Source organism: Cebidichthys violaceus, unplaced genomic scaffold, assembly GCF_023349555.1.
Source record: "Cebidichthys violaceus isolate CVI_PGR_0920_01 unplaced genomic scaffold, fCebVio1.0.p SCAF_2, whole genome shotgun sequence".
Lineage (NCBI taxonomy): Eukaryota > Metazoa > Chordata > Actinopteri > Perciformes > Stichaeidae > Cebidichthys > Cebidichthys violaceus.
In genome coordinates, this window is record NW_027176372.1 from 20,161,015 (window position 1) to 20,178,775 (window position 17,761).

At 44.2% G+C, this 17,761-nt stretch overlaps 1 protein-coding gene across 4 annotated transcripts in view; it reads left to right on the forward strand.

Moving 5' to 3' along the window:
* Window positions 1–2,538: 2,538 nt before the first annotated feature.
* The window catches only part of pcdh19 (protocadherin 19), a 55,800-nt gene continuing 40,577 nt past the window's right edge, over window positions 2,539–17,761 (forward strand). The window contains exons 1-2 of one of the 4 annotated variants that reach the window (XM_068715124.1): window positions 2,539–5,816; window positions 8,447–8,792. In XM_068715124.1, the coding sequence (XP_068571225.1) occupies window positions 3,670–5,816; window positions 8,447–8,792 (2,493 nt within the window). In that variant the 5' untranslated portion in view covers window positions 2,539–3,669. The remainder of the gene's footprint in view (window positions 5,817–8,446; window positions 8,793–17,761) is intronic. The other 3 variants (XM_068715126.1, XM_068715125.1, XM_068715128.1) reach the window with 3 other exon arrangements.

Genomic DNA, 17,761 nt, shown 5'->3' on the forward strand with positions numbered 1-17,761 from the left:
CAGAATAAGGCAGCCAATGCAAGCCTCTGTAACACCGTCGCAGACTGATAGAAATACAAAACGTTCCATGCACTAAGTTGTACGTACAGCCACCAGAAAGCCCCGAGGAAAAGAAAGTCCCCTGCCAGCGCCTACGGTTGTTTAACTCTCTGACATTAAGAATTTATGAGCTTAAAGATTCTTCAGGCGCTCTCCTTATGCGATTGCAACACGTCTTGAAAAGTGTTATGGAAGAGCAAACAAAGTTGCTTTGTTGATACTTGCTTGTTTGTCAAGATGGGATTGCGTTATGCAAGAGAAGAGAAAAATATTTCCACCTAAAGGATATCCCAATCCGAGGCGTTTAACGGTGATTCTTTTAGGATATCGCATGGCCTCAACATTTTTATTTTTTATTTTACAACAGTATTATTCATGATGGTGGCGAGTAATTCTGGACTTTCCTTTACTCTTGTGTAACCTGTAATATAGAAACAGAGACGGTCATATATTCTGAATTTTATAAACGGTTTTATGTCCGTCTAGTACCCTGCAATAGGCCCAGTGAAGCTGCTACTGTTCATCCTCCAGTCTTTAATTTACTGACACACTTTAAGTATGTGTCATAAATAAAAACGTAAATAAAGAAGGTAAATTATTCGTCCATATTGCACAACAATGACCTTATTCTGCTTCCCATACACAGTTCAATCACTCTTTATTGATTAACAATGATTGGATATGGCTCAGAACTAATTCACCTCTTGGACAGCATATTAATTGTGGTCAAACTGCCGACTTCTATTCCGATATAAAGAGGAAATTGATTTGCCAGTGTGCTTCATTGTTATTCTTGTGGCACCGCGGTTGTTTTTCATTGGGGTGAAACAGTCTGGGGGTAAAAATGGACAAGCTGGAATAACAGAATCGAGCGGCGGCTGCGGACGCTAGGTGTCACCCTTGTGACTTTGAAATCGGCCTGCCCTCGACAGGATGTGTGATGGCGGCTGAGCGCGCGCGAGAGGCGAGCAGGCTGGCTGCATGGGAGGAGTGTGTGTGTGTGTGTGTGTGTGTGTGTGTGTGTGTGTGTGTGTGTGTGTGTGCTCGCGTGTGTGTGTGTGTGTGTGTGAAGGACCGGCTGCGACCGAGTGTCGCTTCCATCTGAATGAGAAGATTCCAGGGAGGGTGATGAGAGAATATGTGCAGAGCAACAAGAGGAACTTTATACCCCCCCCCCCCCCCCCCTCCCTCTCTTTTTATTCCTTGGCAGAGTATTTTTTTTGTTGGCTGACACGTGACGTCAGTGAATTTGTCACGTCATAAGGAGCCTCGATATAATGGCGACCTGAGTTACATGGAGATAATTGGGAAGTGACGCGCTGTAGCTAATAATTGATTTGTTGTTTCTTTTCTTCTGATGATTAGCGTCAGGCCAGAGAGGCCACAGTCCACCCACCTCGTTATTAACCTTTCTACATGTGGACTTTGCAGCTGACACACACAGGAACGATTTAATTACAGTGAAGGCAATTTAATATTTTTCATTGGATGAAACTATGCTCTGTATTACTAAACTAGCTCCATTGTAGGCTTGTGTCTACTGGTGTTCATCCACAAGTATTGTGTAAGCAGACAATTAAAGAATATGATGTATGATATTTAACTTTGTATGTCCCAGTGGAGTTCGTGTAATCGATAAGGAGGCTCAAGATTAATGTTAAGTCAGAAAACCGTGTTTTTATAACAAACGTGTCTCTGTGTAATGATCTCACCGATGGCAGGATTTCCTCCCAGCACGCTGCTTTATGGAATCCATACTCTATAATGAATATTCATGATTGATTCCACGCACGGTGTCGCATGGGTTCATAGTATTGCACAAGGGAGCCAGGTTAGGGTGTAAATGATGTAACATAATGCGCACAGTTGCAACTTAAAACTTGAATATATGCAGCAGAAGGAAGCAGGAAATGCTATCTGGTTCTGAAGTGATAAGGTCTGCTCTGGTGCGGAGTTTACCATGCAGTGACTTGCCACTGCGGGTCAGACGCAGATCCATTTAAGTCCACAATATCCTCCAGGGTCCCCATTGAGAAGATCTGTGTTGTAAAAGATGACTCGTGTCAAATAATTGCCCATTGGCTACTGTAAGAGAACACAAGGACACATCTGTGAAAAGTTATCCTTAGCATCTCTTCTGTGCCTCCACTGGGAGAAATTAGTCTGTGACTCTTTTTTTTTGTTTTGTTCCTGGAGCACCGATGACACTGTCTCAAAGACCCCCACGGGTCCCCAGACCTCGCTTTTGGAACCGCTGCTCTCGCGATCATCTAATACACAGCTTCGTGTTTCAACTTGTACGCCGTAATTGCCCGTCGAGTCGTCCATCTGCAAGAGAACAGGTAGTTGGCCGTGTTTCATTGCTGTACTTTGCCCCACCCACCAGCAGCTCCCAGCCCTCCTGTGTAACCCCTGATTGGCTGAGGGGATTGCAGGTCCTGAGACTGAGCGCTCGGCTCGGAGCTGCGCGTCCGCCAGTGTGCACCAGTGAAGCGAGAGGAGCGCTTGTTGGAGTCAACCTAGGCAGCCTACTGGCAACGAGTGGTGATTTCTTTCTGTTTTTCTGCCCCAACCAGGCTGGATATAGGCTCCTGTGCTTCTACTTTGCTGCAGCCCAACATGAAATGCGTTTTGTACATACTGTAGGCTCTTGCATCGTTTCCTCCCCACTGGCTTTTGGCTCAACGGATTTTTTTTTTTTTTCATGGACTAATTATCCGGATATGTGCAGCCTTTTTTTCCAAGTGAGATGCGAGGAAATTAAGTAAAAAGCTTCAAGACTTGCGGAGGGGATGAAAGCCAAAATCTGCTGGAAATAAAAAAAAAAGAAGGTAATCGGGACTTCAGTTATGTGATGAGACATTCCCTCAATCGCACCCATGTTCTTTAGACAAAGATATCCGGACTTGAGTTGTTGAATAATTTTGTGACTGCAGATCCTTTTTAGCTTCTTTAGCTTTTTTTTTTTGTCATCCGATGTGCAGTTTGAAAGCACACAGCCGAAGAGGACGTTTTTATCACTGCTTGTAATATCTCACACAGAGCAAGATGTTCATCCAAAATGCGACTTAAGTATCTGCTGGCATCAAGGCGGAGAATTTAACACGGACTTTTTGAACCCCAGTCATTCATCTATCTGCACGGACGATTCAACATTTTGTGGACTTGCTCACTGGAATTCTCATTTATGCAGTCCGACCATTTCCTCTCCTTTCAGCCCACTTGGAAATGGACAGTTCATCATATGAGTCATGTGTAAGACCAGTTTGCCGCTTGAGAAGAGCTGCGCGGATTTACACGGCTAAATCACTGTTGTGAGAAGATTCAGCATGTTTTCACAGATCTGTCGTCCCCAATGTTTCGCCCGCTGCAGTAGACCGGAGGATGTGCTCTGCCTGAGAAGAGTAAAATAGGCTAAGGCACTTGTTATAATTATAGCTTTCACGCCATGATATAATTTGCATACACAAGAGCTTTTCGTCACCCAAACACTTTTCTGGACATTTGAATGAGATGATTCATTTGGAACATTTTTTTTCCCCAGTTTTTCTCTGACGCGCATTCTCGTGCGTAATTAGCGAGGTCTTTATCAGGCTGAGAGAAAGAAAGAAAAAAAACTCAACAGGTACAATGCAAACCAAGGAGATGGAATTAATACAATTAATTGCTGTGTTCCTCTTGTATTGGGTCGCGGCCGAGGCTGTAATCAATCTAAAGTATGGAATAAACGAGGAGATGAAGCCCGGGTCAGTAATTGGAAACGTGACAAAGGACGCGCTAAAGCAAGGATTTCAGATTGCTCCGCAGCCCCCGTACTTGAGGGTAATTTCCAATTCAGAACCACGATGGGTGGAACTCAGTCCAGCAGGAATCCTTACAACCCAAATGAAAATAGATCGGGATGTAGTTTGTCGACAGAACCCAAAGTGCATTATTTCCCTAGAAGTGATGTCAAACTCTATGGCGATCTGTGTCATCAAGGTTGAGATTGAGGATTTGAACGATAACGCACCCAGATTCCCGACGAGCCACATTGACATTGAAATTTCTGAGAACGCCTCCCCTGGTACCAGGTTTCCCCTAGAGGGGGCAAGCGATCCGGACTCGGGGATCTTTGGAGTGCAATCATATTCCATCACTCCAAATGAGCTTTTCGGACTAGAAATAAAGACCAGAGGGGATGGGTCTAAAATTGCTGAGCTTGTTGTGCAAAAATCGCTGGACAGGGAGACCCAGTCCCACTATACGTATGAAATTAGCGCAGAAGATGGAGGAGACCCCCCTAAAATAGGCGCGGTCCAGTTAAATATCAAGGTAATTGATTCTAATGACAACAACCCTGTCTTTGACGAGCCAGTGTATACTGTTAACGTGATGGAGAATTCCCCCATCAATACATTAGTCATCGACTTGAATGCAACGGATCCCGACGAGGGCACTAATGGAGAGGTTGTGTACTCGTTCAACAGTTACGTCACCGAGAAAACGAGGGATGCGTTCAAAATTGACCCCGGAACCGGGATCATCACCGTTAACGGTATTTTGGATTATGAAACGGCGAAAATATACGAGATCGACGTCCAGGCCAAAGATTTAGGTCCCAACTCTATCCCAGCTCACTGCAAAGTCACAGTGAATGTGATGGACACGAATGATAACCCACCTGTCATCAGCTTACTCTCACTGAACACAGAGGTGGTGGAAGTTAGTGAAAACGCGCAGCGTGGATATGTCATTGCGCTCGTGAGGGTGTCTGATAAGGATTCTGGGGCGAACGGCAAAGTGCAGTGCAGGCTGCAGGGCAATGTTCCGTTCAGACTTCAAGAATACGAGAGCTTCTCCACTATACTTGTTGATGGCAGGCTGGACAGAGAGCAAAAGGACACATACAACTTGACTATCCAAGCGGAAGACAGTGGCACGCCTCCTCTACGCGCGACAAAGTCTTTAGTAGTCAAAGTCACAGATGAAAATGACAACCCTCCCCACTTCCTCAAACCACACTATCAAGAGATGGTGATGGAAAACAACCTCCCTGGTTCGTGTCTGCTAGCGGTGTCGGCAGAAGACCCGGACCTGGGGATGAATGGCACCGTTTCCTACTCCATAGTCCCCGGTGAGATTAAGCACATGGATGTAAACACATATGTCAGCATAAACCCCTCGGGCCGCATTTACTCCATGAGATCATTCGACCATGAATACACCAGGACTTTTGATTTCAAAGTGTTGGCCAGAGACAATGGTAACCCCTCGTTATCAAGTAACGCCACGGTGCGTATTGTCGTCCTGGATGTCAACGACAACACACCTGTGATGACAAACCCTCCGCTCGTTAATGGCACGGCGGAGGTTTCCATCCCCAGAAACGCTGGGGTGGGTTACATGGTGACCCAGGTTAAAGCAGACGACTACGATGAGGGGGAGAACGGGCGGCTGACCTACACCATCTCAGAGGGGGACAGGGCTTTCTTTGAGATCGACCAGGTAAACGGAGAGGTGCGCTCGACCCGGATGTTTGGGGAAAACGCCAAATCCACCTACGAGATCACGGTGGTGGCGAGGGACCACGGCAAGCCCTCCCTGTCCGCCTCGGCCTACATCGTGGTGTACCTGTCGCCAGACCTGAGCGCGCAGGAGCCTATCGGACCTGTCAACCTGTCCCTCATCTTCATCATCGCTCTGGGCTCCATCGCAGCCATCCTGTTTGTCACCATGATTTTTGTGGCGGTGAAGTGCAAGAGGGATAACAAGGAGATCCGGACGTACAACTGCAGGTACTGACTAAATATTGTGTGTGTGTGTGTGTGTGTGTGTGTGTGTGTGTGTGTGTGTGTGTGTGTGTGTGTGTGTGTGTTTGTGTCTATATATGTGTGTGTGTTGTGTGTGCGCGCGTATGGGTAAGAGGGGGAGCGAGCGTGCGCCCGTGCCTGTGCGTGTGTCCGCGACCGTGCCTGAAACTGCGAGTTGTGAGTGCATCGCTTTTGTCATGCAGCACGTAGGCCCGAATGTGAGGACTGCAGATTCCCCCCCCCCACTCCACACAGCTGAAACTGAGGTAGACGAATCACCCGACTGCTTTAAATCAGACACATTGTGCAGAAGCCCAGTGTTCCGTGTTAGGGAGACGTGATTGATTGATTTTAATCCTCCCATTGTAACCAATTGACTCATAAATACGACGGTTCAACTGTCATGTTCAATTTGCGGCTGTGTTGCCGGACAATTAACGTCCCACTGGTTCAATAGCAGTCCCAGACATTTATTATTTAACGTCCACCGTGGCTGATTGGCTGTTATCAGCTTTAATCCGGTGTGATTATGGACAGTCCTCTAGGATCACTCAGATTTGCCTCTGCTTTCTTCTGCACCAAGGAATATCTGGAGCAATAAAATGAGATAAGCCTCCCCCACCCCTCCCAAAATTTAAAATATAGATAGTACAAAGTCACGTAAATCACATCATCATTAACTATTTACCCAGTTTCCCTGGAAAGGAGCAGATTATTATTTTCCGGACCTTGCATATTGAACATTCTGTTTTGTTCATCAATCTGAACATCAGCTCTGGCTTTGATTTCCCTGTGCCACATTACCACTATAAATTTACATATAGATTGGATTTGAGAGTTTAACCTGAAGCTATAATCATATTTTGCTCCAAACATAATTTTCTTAATTCAAAGTTAACTTTGGGCATTTTTCAAGCATGTAGTCATGAAAAAATATTCTTCCCCAGTATTGCTCTGTTTTTTTTTTTCTTTCTCTCAATATCTCTCAATATAGATTATGAATTGTGTATTTTTATTCGCATGTACTGTTTGGTTGTTACCAGTTTTAAGTGCTTTTCGACATTTTGTGAATTGCAGAGCTTCAATTTTAAAATCAATTCTCGTTCTCTCTGTAGCTCTTAGAAAAAGTGTGACTGCTCCACTTACCTTTATGTTGTTAAAAGGAAGAATCCACATCTCTTTTCATCATAAGAATACCAAAAACCAACATCTTTTATTCAAACTCGACTCGATACAGAAGGATACCTGTGTGTTGCTATATCTCGATCACATCTACTTCATGCAATAAAACATTTTCCACGTCAGGGTTATATTGTTGAGAGAAGAAACAATGAATAGAATACTACAAATTCCAAATTCAGAACTGCTTTCAGTACTTCACTCTTCTAGTGTGAGCCACTCTCCCTGCTGGGAGCTTTAATCAGCACTGATGTGTTCTGCTTCTCAGTCGCCACCTCGAATATGAGGAGCAGTTATCTCCAATTTATTGCTTGTCCTCTGTCAGTCTCTCTGACTCGAAAGATTTCCCCTCCCAGATTTCAATTTGGGCACAAAGTAGAGAGACAACATGTTAGGATGATAAATGAAAAAGAAATGGAGTATTTTCTACTCTTGCAGCTGCTTTTTTTCCCTTTCCTTCCGAATCAAAGGGGTGCAGAATGGGGGAGGGAGCTGTTTTGAAGATGCAATCTAAAAGAAAAATGAAAAAGACAAACTACAGTGGTGCGTCTTGGCCAGTGTGATTTTTACAAGCGACAGAGGATTAGAGATGCGTCTTAGTGAGGAGCAAAGGCCGGCGGGGGCAGAGGCGTTCAAGAAGCAGGAACAGAGACATTCCAGATATTGCGATTTCATGGGTAACTATAGTTCTGTTTTTGGCTTTAACAGAAAATAAACCATATGCTCCACGCTGACAGGTTAAAAATGGCTTCCTCCAGAGTTTGAAGTTATGCAGATGGTGAAAAACATCACAAATTATATGGAATATGTTTAGTGAGGTTTGTAGTCATCACCATAGAGAACTCAGCATCTGTTCTCTTGTGGAAAACTGCAAGTCTGTGGGAAGAATGGATAATTCCCCCAATCTGAGGATGCTTTGATAAAACGTGGCTGTGTTGCTCATTTGCTCTTATTAAAGTCAAAATACTCAGTTCAAGTTTGCGCCAGCCACTGAAAACAGCTAAATGAATTTGAATCTGCAGTTCTCATGCACTCCGTGCTGCTCGTGGGCTCGCTTGATTATGAAAGAAAAAAAAATTGAATTAGTGTGGGTTGTGTGCTTTGAATATGATTGCATATACCGGTAGTGCTGCTTAGCACCAGTGTGTTCTTTTGCTTTGCTTCTGTGGTTTTTGGCATGTTTGCATATTGTCTGCCTGTTTGTGACATGTTGATTGTTGAGCATGCAAATGCAAACAAACGAGGGATAACAGCTCTATTGCAAGACGGGAGTTGGGGAGTCATTTAAGTGTGCTGTTCCACCCCTGGATCCGGGCAACAAGCGTTTGTCTGGCACCCATGGTCGAGCGGCGCCCGAGCTGGCATGGCGGGCGTGCTTTTTGACTGTGTGGACGGGGGAGGGGAAGGCAGAACACTGCTTTATTGAGTCTGTTCAGTTTCTTCTACTTGCGCAGGGTGGCGGAGTACTCATATGGCAACCAGAAGAAGTCCAGCAAGAAGAAGAAGCTGAGCAAGAACGACATCCGCCTGGTGCCACGTGACGTCGAGGAGACAGACAAGATGAATGTGGTGAGTTGCTCGTCTCTCACCTCCTCGCTCAACTACTTCGACTACCACCAGCAGAGCTTGCCGCTGGGCTGCAGGCGCTCCGAGAGCACCTTCCTCAACGTGGAGAACCAGAACTCCCGCAATGCGGCTCCCAACCATGGCTATCAGCACCCGTTCACTGGGCAGGCCCACCAGCAGCCAGACCTCATCATCAACGGCATGCCACTGCCAGAGGTGAGATACAATCCGCTGTGCTCTGTCCTAAATCCTTGGCTGGGCTGCTTTGGGTGTTGGGGGTAGAGGAAAATGGGAGGTGTGGTTTTAAAATTGATTCTCATGACTGAACGTTTCATTCATTCTTTTTTTAATATGGCTCCTGGATTGTGCAGAATCTTCAGACTGAGCTGTATGCACCACCTTTTTAACACCTATATTTTGCATTACCATCGTGCCACAGATTATAATGTCAGTGAAATGTCTCCCTGTTATTGATGGAAAGCTGAGCTCTTTTGAAATGGCACGAGTGACGCTCTGTCAGTCGATCTGAGTGGAATCCTTCAAGGCATTTCAAGGGGCCGAGACATTGAGGCTGACCTGTGACTGAGAGCGCTTTGCCAAGCAGAATTTGGAGGCCTGACAAAGTGGATTGTTTGGCCTCTCCTACTCCGCTTGTTTTCCTTCTCTTTGTTAGAACCTGCCCGATGTATTGACCCCGCTAATCAGCGCCACTACACATCATTTCAGGTGCTAGCAGAAAGAATAAGCATTGCTTAAGCGCTTTATCTGTGCGTTGTCCATTTGGCTGCAGTGTTGCCGCATGGCCGCTCCGCACGGGCAGCCATTGAATCACCCTGACGTACCGTGCATGGCTCCAGCAGAGCAGGGGAGGTCTCACTTGAAAGACCATTCAGGCTGACAGAGTGTATGCAGACTAGCTAATCTGTAGTTTATAGATTTTCGTACGTATGAGCTGGTCTATTGGATTCTTTTGGAAACCTTTTTCTTCATGACCCACTCGTCCTTGATCCCATGGGATGTGCATGTGTGTGTGAGATAGGGAAAGGGTGCATCAGTGTGTGTGTGTGTGTATATGTGTGTGTGTGTGTGTGTTTGTATAAGAATGTGTATCATGCTCACTCCTATACAGACAGCAGAAAATAAGCTCCAGCTCCATGCACACTACTTGTAATTGATGACTCCAATTTCTGTTTGACATTCAGTGAGAAGAAGAAGCTGTGGGGGTTTGGGAGCGTGTGTCTTAAAACAAGAAACACAAGATGGATATTGATGTATTGACTGGATGATCCAGAGAGATCCAGGCACCGGTGGATCCTGAGGGGTCAATGAGACCTACTTACAGGCATGCTGATTTACTGGGCCTGTCTGAGCTGCTTCTGACTGAGTTTGTGTGTGAGTAACGCAGGTGGAAGGAATGAGAAATGTTGTCGGGGGTTGTCCTGTGGCGTTATCTGGTCAGTGGAGGCAGAGGTGGGGGGGGGGGGATTCAGCAGGCACACGCAGTGACCCGTATGCTGTGATTGTATTCGCTTGTAGGTAGTGCTATGCAGGTCACCACCAGCCTTTCTTCAGCCAAGAAAAATGTGGGTCTGGCTGCACAGAGGAATCAACCGTCGTTGTTAAAAGCTCCAGCAAGCTTCCTGTCTCCGTGGCTTAACCATCCAATAAAAGCACATTTGCCGCAGGATTAGGGGAGCCTTTATTTGTTTCGGCTAATGAAAAAGTGGAGAGGGAGACAAATAGGGTTGAAGATTGATTTAGATGATTCCATACGCAAAGCTTGGGCGAGTCTTGATAGAAATGTGCGAGGGCAGATAGAGAGATAGGAAGGGAAGAAGTGAGCGAGGGTGATTGAGTCTTAGTGCCAGGTGTCTGAGCCCAACCACGTTTTCTCATTTGCTTAGAGGCAGTTGATTGGCTTGATAGAGGCCCGGCCCTGTTTAGCATGCAGCTTCCATTGCTCTCGGCCTTGCACATGATGTTGACAAACATCTCTTTGACCCGGCCTTTGCACATTTTCCCTGGACTGAGAAAAGAGAATGTGTGTGTGTGTGTGTGTGTGTGTGTGTGTGTGTGTGTGTGTAATTGAGAGGGTGCGCTAGAAACAGCAGTATAGCGAGAGCATGCCATATAACCTCCAACGGAGTAATCCCAGCGCAACAACAGTTGTCATTGTTTTCTTTCCGCCCCATTGCGACATTTGCAAGAGACAGCAGCTCTACAGTATGTTCAAATATTGCTCTTAAATTAAAAAACATTTTTGGTATAATTACAATGCCATTTATAGCACAAATAAACAGCAGTGAAATGGCTGATAATTGCCTTGTTACAATGAGCAAGCTTGGGCTTGAAACCACTTGACTCCACAAGTCCTCAACCCATATCCAATAGACATCCCATTGACAGGCTAGGACACACAAGTGGCCGCACTGTTGTGGTTACTAAGGCTGCTTTGTCAACAAAAAATAGCTTTCATCCTGAGGGCAACCTCATAATTATCCATGATTCATTGATGCTGGGCAGAAGAGATTTTTTTGTTTTTCACCAGGGCACGATGATAAGTCTGGGTTTGTTTTATTTTTACAATGGCGTAGATTATGAAATGATCACAGCCATCAGAGTGTGGAGACGAGATCAGATTAGGTTTTCTAGTGAAGCTAAAGAGGAAATGGGCTGGTTTCTATTCGTAAATTGTGTTTTTGATCAGTGCACAGTTCTCCTACATTGTTAGTTTATGTGGGCCAGAATACATCCTGCTTATGTCAGAGCAGCTGAAGTCAAGCTTTTCCTGCTTCAGACAAAACACGCTGGCACACACGCGTATACACACACACACACACACACACACACACACAAACACGGCAGACTGGGCCCAGATAACAGTGACAGGTCTCCCCGAAGGCCTCATACCTGCGATTGCATTGTGTACATTATATTCTCCCTTGTGAGAATGTGTACCAGTATATAACTCCCTGAACGTTGTTGCTGTCCATTGTTTTGAAAAGCGTCAGCTGTGAGATGTTTGTTAGACCTGCCTGTGGTAGCACTAATATGAACGCTCACAGGAGAATAGAGCTGTCTTCCATGGCTTAATTATAGTGAATCACTTGGTAGGGGAGACAATTATGCAGTAAAGGAATGGCCTTTGGCTAGAATAGTTTTTTTTAATTTGTAATGTGCACTAAGGCTTCTCACACCTGTGATTGCGGATAATGAGCATTGCAATATAAGATATCTTATTTCATTGATTAGCCTAATTCAAGATATTTTTCTTTGGCACAGGTGATAAATGAATCAGAAATCATGTCGAACGGTTTTATTTCCACAGCTCCGAATCATCCCGTGACACTTTTTAAATAGAGCCGGTCTAGACCGTACGCTTCATTTTACAGAGACCCAACATTCCCCATAGGTGACGGTGGTAAAGAAAAACTCCCCCTCGAATGGTAAGAAACCATTTTCCACCTGAGCGAGGAGAGAGATGGACAGCAACTATGACAATAACAACAACTGTACAAATGCTAGAATGTGCGTGGGATGGATTGGCAGAAATGAGAGTGTTTTCTTAAATACACTGTCGCTACATACGTCTCAGTAATACTGTATCGTAGTGTACACCGTGTCAGGGTCAGACACTGACAAAAGAGATATGGATGGACATTTTGTGTGCGATTGTTCAGTTGTCACCGTCAACCAAATGAACCGAACTGAGAAAATGAAAATTGACAAAAGAAACGACGGACAGGTATCTCAGGTGCAGCGGTCTTGCTGGGGTTTTTTTCCCTGTTAGTAAGGTAGGCATTTGGATGTTGACGTAGGAGAGACAACAGGGAGTGGTTCCAGCGCGTCTGCACGTCCCTCGCTATCACTTCACATCAGGACAATATGCATGGGAGCATTCAAACGTGTCATATTGAGCATGCAAAGTAGATGTCATGCTGTCAGCGCAGACTACACATCTGTTGAAACTGCCAATCTCCCCCCCCCCCAACACACGTACTCATGAATACACACACAACATTTCTTATGGAGTGTCACATTTATATGAAATATGGGCTGTGACGTTATCATTTACATCATTATGAGCGACTCCCAAATCTCAGAAGGAGAAACGAGAGGCATAATGTAACACGTTTGGATAATCAAACATTGTTGTGATTCTGCATTTAAAGTACTCTTTTAATGTTGTTTTGATTTTGGCCTGGTGTTGAAGATGGGCTTAACTTTGAATGTTGTATATGAGAGTCCTTTTCATAGTTTCTGTCATTGTAGTGTTAGATTTCATAGGGCAGCTCTAGTGTTAATGAAAATGTACATATTTGCTGCAGTTGCTACCTGATTTTCCTCAGTGTAGACATTTTTACAGTATACAAAATTATTTATATTTCCCTCATTTTAGCAGCTTTTCAATGCAACAGATTTTTTTTTTTTTTTTGTCAAGACGATGGTGCAGATTCAGAGTGCAAATTCAGTCCTTAAAATGTATCTCGACAGGCTGGATCTGGAAGAATCTTTTAGCTTTTGTTGACTTAAACACGCCGTGATTGACAGAAAGCAAAGCACATCAACAATTGGTTGAAAGTGTAATTGGGAAATGACAACATGGAAAGCAGAGGAGCACAAAGTGGAAGTCTCAGCTTTCACGTTGTTGCTGAATGCGTGCATTACTGCAACAGGAGGTGCTGGCTGGGGCTTCTTTTCAAAATGTAAAAGTTAATTGCCTGATTTTATTTTTGCACTGTCTGACTGTCAGCTTTGTATTCACAATTTCCAATGCCATTTTATAGTGAATAAAAGTGAATGAGTGATTCTGACATTTTCAGCAAAAACTAATTGAAAAATGTCCTCAGATATGGTCCACGGAATTAAAACAGGAAGAGCGTTAGACGTGCATAAATGAAAGAACCCTCCTGTCCTTTACAACTATGTTTACCATAGTAGCACATATTAATCCTTATCTCCTAGGGAACGAGATCAATCAATTTAGTATATATTTTTGTAAATTTCATGATTGAGTGATCCCTTTAATCAGTCTAAATCAGTTCAGACAGATTCTCAAATGACAAAAAAAAAACTCACTCCAAAACTCTGAACAGTTTGTCAAAGAGATAGAAAGACTAATCGTGGTGGAATTTATTTTTGATGCATTTGAAGAGTGGGAGGTGTATGTTGCATTCTTTAAAGTCTCCTCCTTTCAAAGGATTTGAGAATGAATCTTTTCATCTCCAAAAGCTTCAGATGCGCACTGATTGAGTGGCAGATGAACCTCTTAATTATTTAGAGAGGTTATTTGTAAGGCAGAGACTTCAGAAATGCTCGGCTTTTCAAGTGTCAGTGTTTATAAGGTGAAATAAAGCCCTGTCTGTCAGAAATAAATTAACAGTGTGACAGTGATGTACTCAGTGCCCTCTTTATTGCACTTCTCAGCTGGCTCCTCCCATTGTGTTTAAGACACAGAGCCGGTGAAGCTGTAGGCTGATTTTCTGACATTACTCAACAAGATGGTTTTCACTTCATGCACAACCAGTGCTAGTTTTACACTCGGTTGGGTTTTTATAGCCTTGACCCCAACCCGCCACACCCCATCACTGCACGTCATTCTCGATGTTGCAGAGGTACAAGGAAATGACATAACGACCCCGGGCAGCCAGTCGGAAGCAGCCGGGCCCGCCGGGTTGCCACCCTCTCGTCGGGATCAGAGCATCCAGCCAAAGAGCTTAAGAGTCAAAACACATGAGTGACGGCGTCTGACGTACACATGTCACTGTATGCGTCCTTAACCGCATGTGACTGGTGAGGAGCGTGCAGGGCGAGTAATAGCTGTACTGTAGACTAGAGAAACGGCAGGGCCTAGAAAAGAGAGGAGAGACGGAAAAGAAGAAGGGGAGAGAGGTCTATTTATAGAATGCCAATGATTTTCGTCAACCTGTATTGCTGCTGCCTGAAACATGGTATTTTTCTCTGTAAAATGTGATGTTGGGATGAGGCGATTTTTATTGCACAAACCATATCAACCTCTACAGAAAGCAATAAAGTCACATTTCTATTATTGGTACACAATGTTTTTCCTCCCCTGAAAAAAACCCCAAATATTATTATTTGACTGTACCTGCAAATGTAGAAGGTGGTGTTATTCCAGCATACCTTTAAGTCTCTACCATACAGGATAGAATCATCAAATGGTTGAACATCTTGAGAACATCGGCAGACTATATATATGCTACAACAGACGTTTTCCGGCCGCGTTATACACAAGAGACGCCCAAGCACACAGTCGCATCAAAATAAAGCAAAATCATATGGTGCTAATCAACTTGATTATTCATCCATCTTTTGAGATGACTTCACTCGCTTCAAGACGACAGCACTGAACAAGAAAATATATTTTAAACGACTTTAAAAGCTCTGTCATGTGGAAAGAATTAACTTTCTTGTAAACCTATTAAACATCAAAGGAAGGGGATTTTTTTTTTATTTCTTTTTGTGGAACGAGAGACAAGCACATAATGGCATTAGTCGTCCAACAATTTATGTTTAAAGATTTTTTTACTGGAGAGGTACCTAAATGCAAAAAGGAGGATAATGGCATTGGGCGTTGTAGGTTGATGGGTCCACACGTAAATGAGAGAAGGCTAAATGGAGTGAAGGAAATGGACATAGTGATGATGTTTATCGCTGGGGAAGGGGACATCATTACGCACCTTGTTAAGCCCTGCAAGCAATGCTGCGTGGACGTAATTACCCATTTAAATGAGTTTCCCGCTGAGTTGTTTTTTTATTTCTCAAATTAAACTCTGACAAAAATACGCAGCATTCTGTTTTCTGTCACTGAAATCCAGATCCCAACACACAGGAAGTCAACAAGTGGAGGTTGACCATCAATAACAAGACATTTTAAAGCGATCATATGCAGCCTTTTGTTTTTTTGCAAAGTTTGGAAACCCACTGCAGTTTTTAATGTAAAGCAAAACAAGTCTAAGGGAAAGGAAAGGACAAGGAAAGGCTCCAGCTGAATAATAAAATAATAACCCCATCTCTCATTAATGCAGATTTTGCTGCCTGTGGTTGACAATGTTACATTAATTTAGGATAGAAAAGGTCAAGTTTAAAAACACAAATCCTAAGACTTGTTATGGCCAGAAGTGGAATCTTTTTCTTTTTTTTTCCGTGGAAGCTCACAATAGCATTGGCTCTGTCGTATCCGGTGTATGTCAAGACGAGTGTGCTCGGCTCCGTCCCTCTGGCTCAGAAATATTAAAACGGAATCATTTGTACGATGTGTATTGGCATGCCGTGTACAAAAACATCAACTCTTCAATGAATGTGTCCAATCAGCCTCCTCTGTGGGGTTTTCCTTTTTTCTGTTCTGATCTGTTATGGAACAACAAATTCCAGAATGTTTTTCACCAAGTAAACGAAGCGAGGAAAAAGTAATAGCAATTCTCTAGTAATGACCAATATGATTTCATCCGAAAAGCTCAGATAGGAGAAAAGGTATTGATTAAAATGCGTGGTTATCAGGCTTGGTTTTTTTTTTGTATGTACTGTCTTGGCTTACCCTGAGGTTACCGAACATGTTGCCACATTGTTAACAGAGTTCCCAGGGCTTTCTCCTGAGTGCTGATGCAACGCTTTTTGAGTGACAGGGAAATAGTGGGGGGTTTGGGTTCTGTGGAACATAACAATACTCGCTGTGAAAGGAAACTTTTCCATGCAGCCAGCTCTGACACCAGGGAAGAATGACCTTTCCAAGTGTCCTGTTTTTTTGTGCCTAAAACAAAGAGGGAGCAGGAGGATGTTAGTTAGCATTTCCCCCCATCACATTAAATGTCAACTTCTGCATGCATAATTGCAGAATGGAAAGGAGGAAGACTTCTAGAGGACCAATTTACTGGTAGATAGATGAATCCTGAGCTTAGTTATTCACTGCATTGCAGATATTGTCACCATACTTTGTGTCGCCTGCTCGCGCTGTACTGTCTTTATTTTGGGATCTGTATGTTGGCACATGGCTTTACAGTAATTGCAACATCGAGTGAAACTTAATTCAGCGGGACACAAAAGACTTTCTCACATGTCTACCTTTTTAAAGAATTTCAAGACGGAGCAGACAAAAGGGACCAAACGTCATTGTGTCACACACACACACACACACACACACACACACACACACACACACACACACACACACACACACACACACACACACAAATGCTGCATTAAACCTTTGTTGTGTTTGCTCCAGTGGTTGAGCAGTCTTTCCCGTTTCTCCCCTCCTTTCATTTCAGTAAATTCATACAGCGCTTGGGTTTTCTAGACATAAACCTGGATGCGCATTAGGGAGCGCATGTATGGGATGTTTGATGAGCACAGAGGCTGTTGGCAGGCGAGCCACTATAGCGGCAATATCGGGCCGCCTCGGAGCCATGCAGCAGCATGGCTAGAGGAGCAGCAGGGTAGCGTAATTGTGCATTGTTCATCCACAGAACAGAGGCAGAGCATGTAATGAGCTGTAGCATTTTCACCCAGCCAGCCTAATGGGCTATGACCGAGTGTAGGCCTCTCCGAGCCCTCGTGTTCCCTCTGCCCTGTGTGGCCAGTGTCTTGGGCCTCTTCTTTTCTTTTTCTCCCATTCTCCTCCTTTTTCTCTGGCCGATCAGCGTCAACCATTCCTTCACCCCTGTTACCCCCCCTCCTTTATCTCCGCTCCCCGACCCATTGTGCCCCTGTCTGAGGAGATGGTGGGACCCCTAATGTGTTCTATGTGTGGCTCCTTTTCTCATTCATGATGTCTGTAAAGCTCTAAGCAGTCAGTCTGATTCAGGCTGACATAAATCAGAATAGCTCGTTGATGGAACGCCGTGTGCAATGTGATTACATTAAAAACCCGAACACAGAACACAAATAAAAGTTCAGCGGTAGAATTTGCTGATGTTAGGTGTAGGGGATTTGTTGTTGGAAGTCTGCTTATTTTTCTATCAAAGGCTGTTTTGCATTTTGATTATCTAGTGTTCCTGAAAGCAATCCAGGTGGGCCTGTTTTGCTCGGGTTTGTTTTCCTGGGATTAGGGCTTTTCAGAAAATGGCCCTGGCCTATTATTTACACTCATATCTAGTTTCTAGGGAGGCGGGAAACCATGTCTTTGCTCGAGTGATACCAGGTCAAGTTGGAAAGACAAGAATGTG